The following is a 14472-nucleotide window of genomic DNA, read 5'->3' on the forward strand; positions in this document are numbered from 1 at the left end:
TTATAGACATACATTTCAAACACAAATTCCAAGCAAAGAAAAACAGACTCATGGAACTTGAAGTAAGCAAGACTGAGGCTAAGGACCATCCCATAACAACGGACAACTTCTAAACATAAAATAATTACAAAAGATGTAAGAACTAGTTTGTCATCACCACCAAGAGGAACTCCAGAGATGTAGCAGGGACTTGACAGCTGCATCTGTCCTGCACATTGGAGATACTGCCCAAATCAGATAATGCCCCTGTGGGCACACACACCCCTTTATACTTCTAAGAGTGTGGGTATGAGGGTACAAGTGAATGAAATCATGAAAGAATGAGTGTCGGTGGGTACAATGATTCCACTTCAAGATCCTGCAAATACTCACTTTCCCCTTCTGTAAGATTTACACTGAATTTTTTTTTTTTTTTTAACACTAATCTTTCTATGCTACAGTACTCTACAGGAATTAGTATTCACATGGAGGAAGAAATAGAAGATGCTTTATCAACGTTTTTAAGGCGCAAGCAACTATAAACCAGAGAGCAATGTTGGTATCTGTTTCCAAAGAAGAGTTACCTGTACTGTTCAGAAACAAATCCTCACTTTGCTACACATCTGGAAAAATTAAAATAGAATTCCATAAAGTGGGTGATTTTTCATAATGGGCAAAGTTAAGCCATTATGTTGTGTTAGGATTTAAAAAGGACTTGCATGAAGATTGGTCTAATTTAGCAATCTAAGCTAAAATAATTGAGGGATAATATAATAAGAATGCAAATACTTTATAAATCCAGAGGGTGTTTTGGTTTTCCTATTAAACTAGAAGAAGCTTAAATAGATACCCTTCAGAACAGGAGAAGCTAGCATGAAATTGGACTATTCTTTATCAAAAGCAAGCAGCAGAGCCATCGAGCTTTATTGTCCAGGTGCAGCTAAATACAGCAAAACAGAAGTATGCATTCTGGAGAGTTTCAGAATTGTAATGTAGGTATAAGGGATAGATAGCATAAAGAATGCTTCCAGTTCTGTGCAAACCTGTAACAATTGGTATCAGTTGAAGAAAGACCGAGCACTAGGTAGTCTTGACAAAACAGCCTCTGTTCTAGAGCTCAGTCTTGCCTCCTGCTGTATCCAAAAGTTCTTGATCACCACACTGATGCCAGGCTTGTCTAGTCCCTTGGGCTTTTAGCTGAGATCAAACACCACATATGTTAAGTGCAATTACTAAGTTCTTTGCATGAAATTTTACACATTTGTACATATCTCAAACAGCTGTAATGTTATAAATGGAAACTGCTTTCCTTTCCCCCCCCCCCCCCATTTATTGTTATCCATCCTTTGAATGAGAAGTAAATACTGCTATACTTGAAAAGAAGTTACCGATTCCAGGAATTTTTATTCAAAAAGAATAGAAAGTTTTCTATATTTACAGGAGGGCATTCCATCAATTCAGAGTTACACAGAACTGAGTAGTCATGGAAAATTAATTTAACCAGGACATTCAGAAGGACAATTTACTATTTAAAAAAAACACTGTAATCCTTACTGATGAAAAAATACATGTGCCAAGAAGAGCCTATAGCTTTCAGATAAAGTGAAATGCTGGGAAAGTTTTCACTATTGTTGTCAATGTTTTACCTACACTGTCAAGTATTCCTTTTCCAGGACTCCTGGCTTTAAAAGAGCCTTTAAATTCACAAAAACAATTAAGAAAACAAGTGAATGTAATTGATATATTCAAGACACTTTAGTGTAGTAACATCTTAGATCAACTTGGCACTATAGCACTAGATCAACTATAGCACTACAAATAATTTTGGAAGCCAGCTAGGTGATCCAGATCCATTCTTACCATGGTACATTCAATAATATACATTAATGATTTTCTCAAAAACTGAACTGTGCTCTATTTTACTGGCCTTTATTTAAATACAAGGAGTGTCCAGAGATCAGTGATTAACCTAGTGCTTTTAGAGCTGCTCATATGTCCTACAGCAGTTTAAGAAGTCCACAAGAATCCCTCACAGGAAAACAATTAGCCTAAAATTTAGAAAAACAATTTTCTTTGCATCAATTATGCTACACAGTAATTTGCAATTTGATGACAAGACTAGACTGTAATCCAATATTCAAGCAAGTTCATACTACTACAGATGTAGTCCTATAATTAGCCATATGTTGTTCCTTCTCCCATATATTAATTTGCAATAACTATAAAGCCTGCACCACTACTTCCCTAATGATCCAAGACCCTACATCAGGTCTCAAATCCTCACTGATTTCAGTTTCTTCTGCTGCTGCTTCTAAGAAATACTGTAGTCAGGTTCTTAAACCTTAATTTTCAGCATAACATTTTCCACTTTTTGCAAGAAAGAATAATTTGTATGGATAGTCTTGCTTTGTGTGCTCATCACATCTATGCTTAAAAATAAGATTTCACTTACAAGTGCATTAGAACAAGATATAGCACTACAAGCTGTTTGCAATTAAGAGCCATTAGGGGCAGCCACAGAACACACTGCTGCAGGTCTGACTATGATCCTGTATTATTACAGGTATACAAGTGTAAGAATCTATAATCCGTTTGCAGATGGGAGTAAGCAGCAACTACTAAGGAGCATGTTTGTTTATTGGCAATATTCCAAGGAAAAGTGTTATTTGCAGCATAAGCAGTAACCTCTCACTTCGCTAAACCAGTAGCCATAGCAGGAATTCATGCAACGTATTATGTAAAAGACTATCAGAAAGACACACAGTTTCTTTAAGAAACAAAAAGTGCCACAGATGTCTGGTTAATCTAGAGCCATTAGTGTGACAAACTGGAAGAAGCTGTGTGACTAAAATACTGATCTGAGATACTGTGACTGTAACAAATAACTTATCTTTGACTTAATTTAAATTGAAAACCATCACTAATACCTTTGACATATCCTTCCCAAGGTAAGATTAACCACTCTGGCCATTTTAAACTCAGGCTCCTATGCCTCCTTCAGTTACCTGCATTACTGGAGTGTAAGGGTGACCACCTGTTTATCTCCCTCCCCCTTCTTGTTTTGAAGAATATCTGCAGCATCAGGTCTCTCTGTATCCCAGCTTTGTGCTGCATGAAATTCTGTTACCCAACGTTATAATGGTCAAGCCAAGTTAAGCCATCCTAATTTGTGGCACTGAAAGTTAACACCCTCGCACTGTACTGCTTTAAATTCAACACACCTTAAAAAAAAATCTGGGTATCCCCTTCCACAGCAAGTTAGTTTCTCCCCTCTGAAAGCTCTCTCTAATCTTTCCCCTGCAACCTTCCATTTCTAAATTAGCCTTTGGGGAGAAAGGAGGGAGGGAATGCCAATTTTAAATACTGAATACTGCCCACATCTGAGCAGGGTTCATAACATGACAAGTACAAAGAAGGAGGTAAGGGAATGGAGTATCCTACAAGGGACCTTTCATACAGCAGTCTGGACTGTCATAAAAGACTCAAAGAGAGACAACACAACTGCAGACATCAAAGCAGCACCGTTCCATTGATATGGCTACAGACTGAACGACCAATGTGAATAATGAAAGCCATTAAATTTAATGCATTTATTTTCATGCCTGCTTTGTACAACCTGACCAGGTCCTCTTAAAGAGATCATTGTATGTGACTGAAAAAGTTAGCAAGGGTTCATATAAAAACAAAAACAAATTTTAAAAATCCTTGAAATAGAGCATACCTTAGCAATCTATAGCAGAAGTGACAGACAGAAGACAACATAATGCAACAAAAGCAATCAAAAGGAGACCTGAGACTACCTTACTTTATCCTCTCATCCTATATAGCCTTAAAAGTGTGAAAACTAAATGTTTACTTCAGTTAATCCCAGGACTCAAGACTTCTAGGAAACTGGGACAACCCCAAACAGTATCTAATTTTTTTTCCACTGGAGCTGGTAAGTCATTTTAGAGTTGGACAGCTTCCTCAAAATTAGTGCTTTAATGGTTTTTATTAAGAGATATCTTATGAAACAACTAAAAAAAAAATTGCAGACACACACACACTTGGGAATAAGACTTTGAGGAAAAGAAATAAAAGGCAGCAACCTTGTGGTACAGAGAATATTATAGCTCACCTTGGGGGTGGGAGGGGAGGAGAGACCAAATAGTCAGCTGTCTTCCTCAACTTGTGGGATCTCAGCAACTTAGTTTCTACCCTCCATTCTGCACAACTATCTGATCTTTAGAGCAATAACAGTACACCCATGAATCTTCCACTTACTTGAATATAAATCAGGACTTCATTGACATCAATTACATGTAAAACATTAATATAATGCTAATCTGATTGCCTGTTTCCCCCATCACAGGGAACTGAGAGGACTACGGAAGAGGCTCAGGTTCAGGTATAGACAAATGCCACAACACATCAATGGAAAATGAAAGCTTTAGAAACTTTCAATACCACATCAGCATCTACCTTGCATAGCAAGCAGTTATAGATGTTCATTGTATGTAATTTATATATACATATAGGAAAGTGATAACTGAAATGAATTAGCACTAATCAAGCTCACCCATCACTGCTGCACTCAAGGGAACACCATGGAAGCAGAGTATGGAAGTCCATGAAAGAAACACTATATACCTAATATTTAAAACCAGAATTCTGTAGGGAATTCAAAAGGTTATTCACTGCCTAATGGTGAAGTTGAAGCAAATGGCTATTAAAAAGTTAATAAGATTTTCAGCACTACAGCTTGCCTAATAGCTGTATTTTCCTCATAATAGTCAAGACAGATCTCAACTCTGACTACTGCAAACTTTTACTACTGCCAAACTATTTATTTCAGAAGCTCAATACAGGTCCTATGTTCACTGTATGTATTTCACACAAGTTTTGGCACAAAAACACATCAGTGAGTTGGTGCTTCAGCCTGAGGAACAACAGCATTAAGTGCAATAATCCTCCATAGGTAAGCTGCCATTACTGAAAGAAAACGGTATGCTGCACAGAGATTTGCCCTCAGCCATGATTAAAAACAAAAATCTTGCCACAGAGCCAAAACACATTTGATTAGTAGTGAAAATTAGCAATGCTGCTTTTAATTACATACAAAAATCAAAGAAAAAGATCAGCAAAAAATTTGAGGACATAACCAGAGGCAGCAATGAGATAGCAATAGTAACAATGAGAGAATATGTGACATCTTAGACATAAATCAGTAGGATTTGGCACTGTACTTTTTACCTGGTTTTAGGTGAAGGATAGTTATATGTAAATTGATGGTATATAAAAAAATGCATAAGGACAGAATACTTTACACAGTATACAGATATATTGGTTAATATTTTAAACAGTACACACAAGCAAATAGAAGACTTAAAGGACAGATGGCTTTAGGCACAGGATAAGGTAATAAAAAAATACACTGCTGGCATAATCTGTACTAGAATATTCTGGTGATAATGACTTTCCAGTAGCACCGTACCAGTTAGAGACTATCAATATTGTGGGGAGTATCACAACATGCCTGCGCTGTTCTTAATCTGTTGTTTACCTCTTACAAAGTCACTTTTAAGATACTGAGCTAGCTGAACTCATCTAACTCAAAATGATCACTTGTGTATATCAGGTAGTAGATTGGAAAAACTCTATGCATTACTCAGCTTTCAGCTTTACTCTGAAATAAAACTGAGTACTCAAAATGCTCCTAACAATTCAAATTTTGCTGCAAGGTTCTAATTTTGAAAGTCAATTGTATATGAAGAAATACATATATTTAAAATTTGCTTTGCCTGAATTGCATCACTTGCCACATAATGCTAAATGCTCTGCATTATCTTCTGTTGCTTACCACTGTGGTCTGTTTTCCATAACTTTTAACAGCAGTACTTTCATATTTCCTTTCAGATCAGTCATTAAAATGTTGAACAGCAATATTGTACCTAGTACCTATCTCTGTCAAAAGCAGATAGAAATATCTCTCCTTAACTCACAGTACTACAAGAAGTTTAGTAAAATACAAACTCCAAGAACCAGAAACTTCCAAATCAGCACAGCTAGTATTCTGAGGTTCAAATACCAGACAGTGCTAGTTTATCCTCTAGCTGAGTAGTCAAAATCTGAAATCAGCTCATACTACCTCAATCATACAAAAGATTATAACACTGAGGGGAAAAAATGCAGACAGCAATCCGTGCTCATTTTGGGAACTCAGATTTTTCATTTACTTATCATTTCATTTCTCAGTCATCCAAACAGGAACTACTGTCAAATTAGTCAAATCTGAAGTAAAAGAAAAAAAAGAGTTGTATCCATTTCAGTACAGAAGATAATGTCAGAAAAAAAGTTAAAGATAAACTGCAATGAAGACTGTATTCTTTAGTCCAAGCACTTGGCTTAACACATGCTGGAGAGCTAAGGAACCATGAAAGCCAGATCTAAAGCAAGAATGTCAGAAAACACAACACACTGAAGATACACGCAACTTTCACAAACAAGTACACTTACCTTTTAATTTTGACACTAAAAAGAAACTCATCAAAATAAAAAGAAGGGTTAGCAGATTTCCAGTGAGAAGAGTAAGACAATGTTAATAACATCAGCAGATATATGAGTTGGAGAAGGGATTCTAACATCTACCAGGCAAATTCAGAACTCCGTTTTTATGATAACATCAGAGACACCCCAAATTTTCTATCAGCATGACGTTCCTATTCCTTCTGTGAAAGCAGCAGGACCAGGTCCCAGGTGCCTATACACAAAATGCAAGCGTCACAGGAAACAAACAGGAGGAACTAGGATTCGGTGCACAGTTATAGAAACATGCATTATCAAACTACCCATCATCCTAGATGATTAAGCCACTCAATAGGATTACAGAAAATGTGGTGGGATAGCTTACATGACTGGAGCACTGCCATGAACAGACTCAGGATATTTTGAGGAGGACGAGCTAAGAAGGCAAGGAGATTCTTGCAAAAGAAAGGGAGGCTTGAATGCATGGACATTTGCTTTGAAATAGGTAAGAAACAAGTCAAAAGTTTTTGCATGAGGGTTAGAAGACAGAACACCACATTCGGGTGGACATCTGCTTCAAAGCACCTGATCAAGAGAGCAAAATAGATAAAGCCTTCTTAAAGGAAGCCTTATAATAAAGTCCAGTTTTCACAGAGGACTTAGCGCACTCCAACATCTGCTGCAAGGGTAATACAGCACGAAGGAGACAAGAGATTTTTGGAAGATGCAGAAGGCAATTTCTTGACACAACTGACCATTGAACCAATAGGAATGTGAAGGTTGATGATAACCTAAGAGGTAGTGACCATGCGTAGTCACTCTGACCAGAAGACCATTGTACATCAAAGAGCTCACGATCCACATCAGAGTTCACTTGAGGATGCCCAGGCCTGTGCTGTGCTGCACAAATCCCTTGGCCGCAGGACAAACTCAGCCAGCTCCTTCTAAGAGAGGAGCTTGCAGGCAGCTCCCCCTCAGGACCCGCCATTATATCACCTGCGTGGCCTTGCCTTTAATCTAAAAGCACAGCAAAAAGTTCACACATGAACATCCATTCTGTTTGACAGTAGAAATAACTAAAAGAGTTTTCTTGTAAGACAATCCTGTAATACCTTGAATAATGAAAATGGGGTAACCCCTTCTTACAGACACAGTCTGCACAGGATGCTGCACCCTGATCAGAGGCCCATTTGATGCTGCACAACTCAAGGTTCCCAGCACCTAAAGTGCTGTAAGATTATCTGTAGCATTTTTACTTTAATAAAGGTAATACTATAAAGAAATAGCACTTTAAATGACATTTTACAGAGTCTGAGTGCCTTTCTTACTGGGATGAGAACAGACCAGCATCTCCTGATGCAAAATGCCATGATATAGTGGAATTTAAGATCCTGAAAGAATTAAGAAAGAGGGACAGTAGAATCACAACCCTGGACCTTCAACAGAACAGGTTTCACCTTGTTCAAGGACCTGCTTGGAGACAGCCCTAAGGGGTAAAGGGGTTTAGGGGGGCTGGTTGTTCTACAAGGATGACTTCCTCAAAGCACAGGAATCGCCCACTCCAACACGCAGAAAGCTGGGAAAAGTTTCTCGAGTTGGCCAGCATTGGTAAACAGGGAATTCCTGACTGAGCTCAAACACAAACAAGTAGCACAAAGAGTGCAGAAGTGGAGATGGGCTACCTGAAGGAACAGAAAAACATCGGTTTCAAAGGGAAAACTAGGGAAGCTGTGACCCTCCTGGTCAGTAGGGGATCTAGTGATAAAAGACACAGAAAAGGCTGAGATACTCAAATGAAATCTAATGATTCTGTTACATAGGCATATCCATTATATTTTCGAATTAGTATTTTTCAAATTTTCGATACCTTTCTTTAAGAAGTCAGTAAATATTTCTTTCAGATATTCTGAGACACACACACAACTTATCAGAAGACAATGCAAGAGTATTACTCAAGGCACAGACAAGACAAAATTAAATACTAGGCTAAGAGGAAATAGCCTGGAAGTATTAAACCTATTAGAAAGGTTATTCTTCAATGCACTGAAGTGGCCAAATGATTCTGTAGACTAACATTTCTTTTTGTTTGTTTTTAATAAAGGAATTCAGTGGTGTTTATCTTAAAAAAAAAAAAGGTCTAAAAATACCTCATACTATAAAGAACAACCAAAACCATGCACACAAAAAAAATAAGAGACCAGAAAAAACATCTTATTAGGCAGGAGATTATGTACATATAAGAACAATTGGCATTAAATTTCTAAATTAAAATTTCTGTACCCCTTCAGGCTCCAAGGACTCTGATAACACACCGCACATAACAAGAGAAAGGATAACTCTAAGAGAACTCAAAAATTTCTACTGTGCTTTCAGAGAATTTGCATCACCACACACCTTCCTGCACACCTAGCTAACCTAAAAAAAGCCCATAAATTTATACATACAGATATATGTATATAGGCATCTTCCCTTTTGCATATTTTCAGTGTTTTTTCCTGCAAGTTTCTGCGAGCTCCCCACACCAGCAGGTCTAAAAGTGGAAAACCGTCAGCTAGCACACTTTGTTATTTATATAATGATCAGCTTTAGGCGTCTAAGTGTTTCATGCTTGTTTGTTAAGATGCAGTCTATTCCTTATTTACCGGATAATAATGAAATCCTGCTCTGAAGAAAAAAATGACCTTATTTTTTACAGACTTGCATCTGCGTCCTTCTCAAACATTCAGCTGAACATCAATAAAACCCTGCTTAGATAAAGCAAACCACTATGCATGCTCTGCGGATGGGAACTAAAGCAGAAGTTAGAATCACTGCTTTCAAAGCATTAGTAGAACAGCTCTGGTTTGACTGCCTGCTAGTACAAATCCTTCCTCCTCTCCAGCCCGGCCCTGTGGTGAGCTCTGCCTCATTCTAAGGAATGACCCCCTGTTCCAGTGTCATCATCTTGTCTACCTAGACACAGTCGCCACATCTCAGTCATCCAAGGATGTATTCACCTCATGTCTATGAACTCCTCCTATTTGCAGCTACCATTTTCTATGTTCCCCCTATATACACAGTTTATTATCTCACAGTATATCAATACATTCCCTTTTCACACTGACTTTCAGCTTAATTTTTTCCTGTAGGCTTCTTTCTTCAGTGTGCCTGTCTTTGGACACCTATGGCTTTCCCACAGCACCTTCCTATCATTTTACTGATTTTAAGTCACAATATCATCCTATTAGCTTTGTATCTGATGTCAGAGTCCTCCTAATACTTGTGCCTAAGTCCCTATTAGCAAAGGATAACTCTGCATGAAGCTGCAAGCCCACGTTGCAAAGTAAAGGGGATAGTGGTTTTATTTAAAGGGCAAATATTTGACAAGTCTTAAACATAAGCAAAGATTCTTTTCCTCAGCCATGATCTCTGACACTGCTGAACTGTTCAAGTGGCTTTTCTTTTCAAAAAATATAGCCCAGATGCAGTAAATAAGCCAAGACAGCTAATTTTAATAGTTTGTAAATATAAAATGTATTTCTAGTATTTTCAAACACAATGTACTCCAGTATATTTCCTTATGAAAAGTCCTCTCATTAAAAGAAAAAAAAAAGGAGAAAGGTTTTCAGAATATCAGATCTGCTTTTTCTCAACAGTATTTGTATTAGCTTCACATCAGAAAAAAAACAGATAAACAAGTAATCTTTATACACAAGCCACAATTAGCAATAAAGGATTTGTGATAAAAACATGCTGTATAATAATGTAAACACAGTCATTCTAGAGGAGCTACTTTAGCTTTTCTGATAATGTTCCCTTAGCAGAGAAAAAACACATATAAATAATGACAAGGTATTTGTTCCTTATGCCATTCTCTCCAATTTAAATCCATATACACATGCCAATGAAATGCACTGGGGCAAAAAGCTACATATTTATGGAAGCACTAGTGGATTATATGTTGGAAAATTGTTGCAATTTGGGGCCAGCTCCTCCTTTCACACAAAATTTACCCTCTCACCAATACAATGAAGATACATTGACTTAGAATAGCTGAGAATTTGATCCTGGCATGTTACCACTATTTATAAAGATTAATATAAATACTTCTACATTCAAATTCTTAAGACATAATTGCTAGCTTTGCACAAAAAGAAAAGCAGCACATGCTAAGGGAACATGACAAAGGATGGCCTGATATATAGCATACATACATTAAAAATACGGCAACATTCTCTAGTTTTTATGCTGTTTCTGGACTTCTTATGTGGTGCTGAATAGACTCACTATGTAATGCACTCAAAGTTCAACTGTGCTACCTGCAGACAGATCATGTGGAAGAACTTCTTACTTTCTTCATCCATACTAAAAAAGTATGCCCATCAAGCAGCCAAACAGTAAAAAACCCCACATATCCTTGCATTTCCAGGTAATTCTGTTAAGATTTCATGGAATTGAATTAAATCTTTGTTTTCCTATACAAGTAGGAAAGTTGTATTAAAAACCAGTTCTTGATCAAGGAGAACAACTACGTATACCATCCTGCAATATGTTTTTTTCTTCATTTGAATATAAGTAACTTTTCTTAATGCACAATCTTTGTTACCATGGTTTGATAGGAATTCCTATTTTGAGCTAATTAGTGACTGGTTTTAGGCCGCACCTACAACCCACCCCTTCAGTTTATAACATCTTTGATGTCACAGGAATTAGAATCTTCTCTCACCTTTTCTTCCTCCCTTCCCCTTCCCATCAGAAGGGTGTTTCTCTACAACTTCAGTTCTATCACATTCATTCTAGACAATGATTAATATCAGACCCTTAAAAATTTCTGTCTGTAATTTGGATCTTTTCTGTCTTAAGGTAAATGAAAATCTGGAGCAAACAGGCAGCATCTTTTGTCATTTTCAACTCCAATTCATACTGTCCCTCCAACTCTCTTCCTTCATAGCCACTTTTCCTCCATATTTAAAAGGAATAAGCCAAGTAAAAAAATAATTAAATCCATCAAAAATATAGAAACTAGTAGATAATTCTATTTATTATGATGCCTATAATTAAACATGAACTAAACTCTTGTGGCAATTATCAAATGTTTTCTTAACAAACCTTGTATATCTAGGCAACAAGCAGGACATGTCTGCTCTGAATCTGTGCAGTACCTTGCAAAGGAGCTAGGGATGGGTCAGTCTCAACATATTTTACCAAGGTATAAAAGGAAAAAGTTAAGATGACAAACAGCCAGGGGAAGGATGGGAAAAAACGCATGTCAAAGTTTAACTTTTAAATGTAAAACAGATAGCCCCTGAAGTCATCTACTCTTAGAGGTTCTGTGCAGCTTGTTTTAAGTAAGTGAGAATCATAAATCAGTAAGCTTAAAATAGCAACATACCTTGCCTTTTGTTCAGATCTCCAAATACTGGAAACCCTAGGTCTTAGTAAACCCACTTGCTAGAAGCTTTAATAAATACCACTTTGTTTTAGAACTTCAATACAGTTGTTTAAATTAAGCTTGAAGCTGCAGAAAAAAAATGGTGCAACTACCTAAAAATTTAGATCCTCACAAGCAATTCAGCGTCCTTACAGAGGCTGTAGGACAAAGCACCTTCCTCTGCTAAAGGAAAGCCTTTCCTTTCTAGTCATCTGGTATACTGTAAGGTATTCTTATAGGAACTCAGACAACAGATTACCCTGCCATTATACTGTACTCTTGGAGTACTGAACTCTTTCGGATGAGGACATGACTAACGACATGCAGAGCTTAAATGTCACTCAGCAATGCAGGAAATCCTAGACACTTCTTGAGTCTTGGTGAGGTTACCTTCCATAAAGGAGAGACCTGCCTAGTATGAACTATATTGCCACCCAGGTGCTCTCAAACTATTCACCCTGAATTATTATTCTGAAACTATGCAAAAATATACAATTTACCAAAGCTGTTCTATTGAGTGTTATAGTCTCCCCCAGGCCTGACAAGGCTTCAGCTTGAGACAGGATCTTTCCAAGTTCTTTTTTTTTTTCTTTTCCTTTTTTAAATTTAAGTCAGTTTAACAGTGTAAGCCAGTCCAGATATAACTATATGTCCTGTGCAAAAGTCATTCTGTATACATGCTAAAAGCTACCGCAGGAACGCAGGCCCTCTGCACAGTGTTAACTTTTTCTAGAAAAAGGTATAACTACATACAAAAACATTTATATGTTCTTGCATCACTACAAATGAATCATTCTATGATCATGTTTTGCTTCAGAGAAGTAGAAGTTATATGACTACACTGCAGCTCCAAAGACAGCAAAGTAGTTCATGTCAGAGGTCCCTGTTGATGAGCAGCAAGTTCAGATACACCCAGCTTACACAGTAGTTAAAATAGTGTAGACAGGTTGCTAGACTTCATTTTTGTCTGAAACAGGGTTTTTTCTTTCCTTTTTTACTTCTTCCTCTTCTAAATTAAAATCAACAAGCATAGGAGTCAGTGCTTTCTTACTGCAGTTTGATTGTGCAACAGCTGTAGAAATTCCACATGGATCCCACTCCCCCCCAAGACAGGTAAGTGCTTATACAGCAGTATTTGGCAATTAATTTGACATTCTAATTGAGACTGCTTGAGTGTAAACTGCATTCCAAAACAACTTTTTTTTCTTTTTGTAAAAACTCTTAGTTGAGATTAATGAAACATTAGTAATACTTCATATATTTCAGACAAATATTAAACACCAAAAAATGGAGGTTTGGTACTAGATGTAGCCATTTTCTCTGACAGTATTGCAATTAAACTGAATAACTGACTGCAAGGAAAAGCCCACCCCAGCTGCCACACCTCATACATAGTAACATCTCAGTTCTCATCAGAAGTCATTGTTTCACCCAAATACCAACATTTATCTCTGACTTCAAGCAATTTACTTACCTTGTGTCTGCATTTAAGTACAACGCCATAGGCTCCTGAAACAAAGAAGAAAAGAGATAAACCATTTCAAAGCAGAAAAAAACCTCAGCAAGATAAAACAGTCTTCAGTCACCTCCTGGCTATAGAAATAACGTTGTTCCCAGTATTATTATCCAGAACTTGCACATACAGGTACTGTACTAAATTTCTGTGCACTGAAACAAGTTTATAAAAATTGCTTGAAAGTAAATGGATTTTTAAATGCTGAAATTATTTTTTAAAATCTACTCGCAGAGAAGTTTGATAACTTGCATTTCCCTAATATCACTACAGAGAAATTAATACAGTAAACTTTAAAAAAAAAAACCCACACCAAAAACCACAAAAAAAACCCAAACGCCTCACCAAAAATTACAAAACTGCCCCATTTCTCTTCCTTTTCTTTCATCTTCCAAACTCCTCCTTCCATCTGAGAATGGAAGTAGGAGCTATAGAGAATAAACTGATGTTTCTTAATATCTGCATACAAGCAATAGTTTGCAAATGAAAACTTACTACCATCAGGAGGACAAAGTCAAATCTATATAAAATTTTAATTCATTTTTTATTAAGATACTACTTACCTTCACCTACAACTCCAAGGATCTCAAATTTATTCATCACATTACCAATGTTAGGAATCTTCATCAAGACAAATTCCTCTTACGGTGAGAGCCACAAAACATGGCACAATGGGGAGCGTCCAAAGATTTTGCAAAAGGTAATCGTGAAAAGGCTCTTGGAAAAAAAAAATTCCACCTTGATCAACAAGACTTCTCACACCCTTTCTTAATTTCTAGGCAGTCAGTAGCTTCCTAGGGAAAGAAGATAAAATAATGTAATTAGTACTTTGTTTTATTTCAGTAAGAGAGAGCAGTGGTGTATATACATCACACCAATATTGTCTAACAATTGTAACAGAAAATTTACTTCTACATTTTATGATCAAGAGAGCTTAGCAGCGTGTATAATGGACGGAACCTATTGAGAACATATCTCACAGAACAGCTGGCCTTGTAATCCCATACTTAGATGTCTATTACAACAACTAAGTTACATAAAGTTAGTTTCTACAGGACAGAAGCAA

General features: G+C 36.9%; 1 protein-coding gene across 4 annotated transcripts in view; it reads right to left on the reverse strand.

Annotated features, from left to right (window-relative positions):
• The window catches only part of CDKL5 (cyclin dependent kinase like 5), a 142821-nt gene that overhangs the window by 77420 nt on the left and 50929 nt on the right, over positions 1-14472 (reverse strand). For all 4 annotated transcript variants that reach the window (XM_072849174.1, XM_072849152.1, XM_072849168.1 and 1 more), the window contains exons 2-3: positions 13970-14200; positions 13368-13402 (exon numbers count right to left, since the gene is read on the reverse strand). In XM_072849174.1, the coding sequence (XP_072705275.1) occupies positions 13368-13402; positions 13970-14033 (99 nt within the window). In that variant the 5' untranslated portion in view covers positions 14034-14200. The remainder of the gene's footprint in view (positions 1-13367; positions 13403-13969; positions 14201-14472) is intronic.

The sequence above is a fragment of the Ciconia boyciana genome, chromosome 1 (assembly GCF_034638445.1).
Source record: "Ciconia boyciana chromosome 1, ASM3463844v1, whole genome shotgun sequence".
Lineage (NCBI taxonomy): Eukaryota > Metazoa > Chordata > Aves > Ciconiiformes > Ciconiidae > Ciconia > Ciconia boyciana.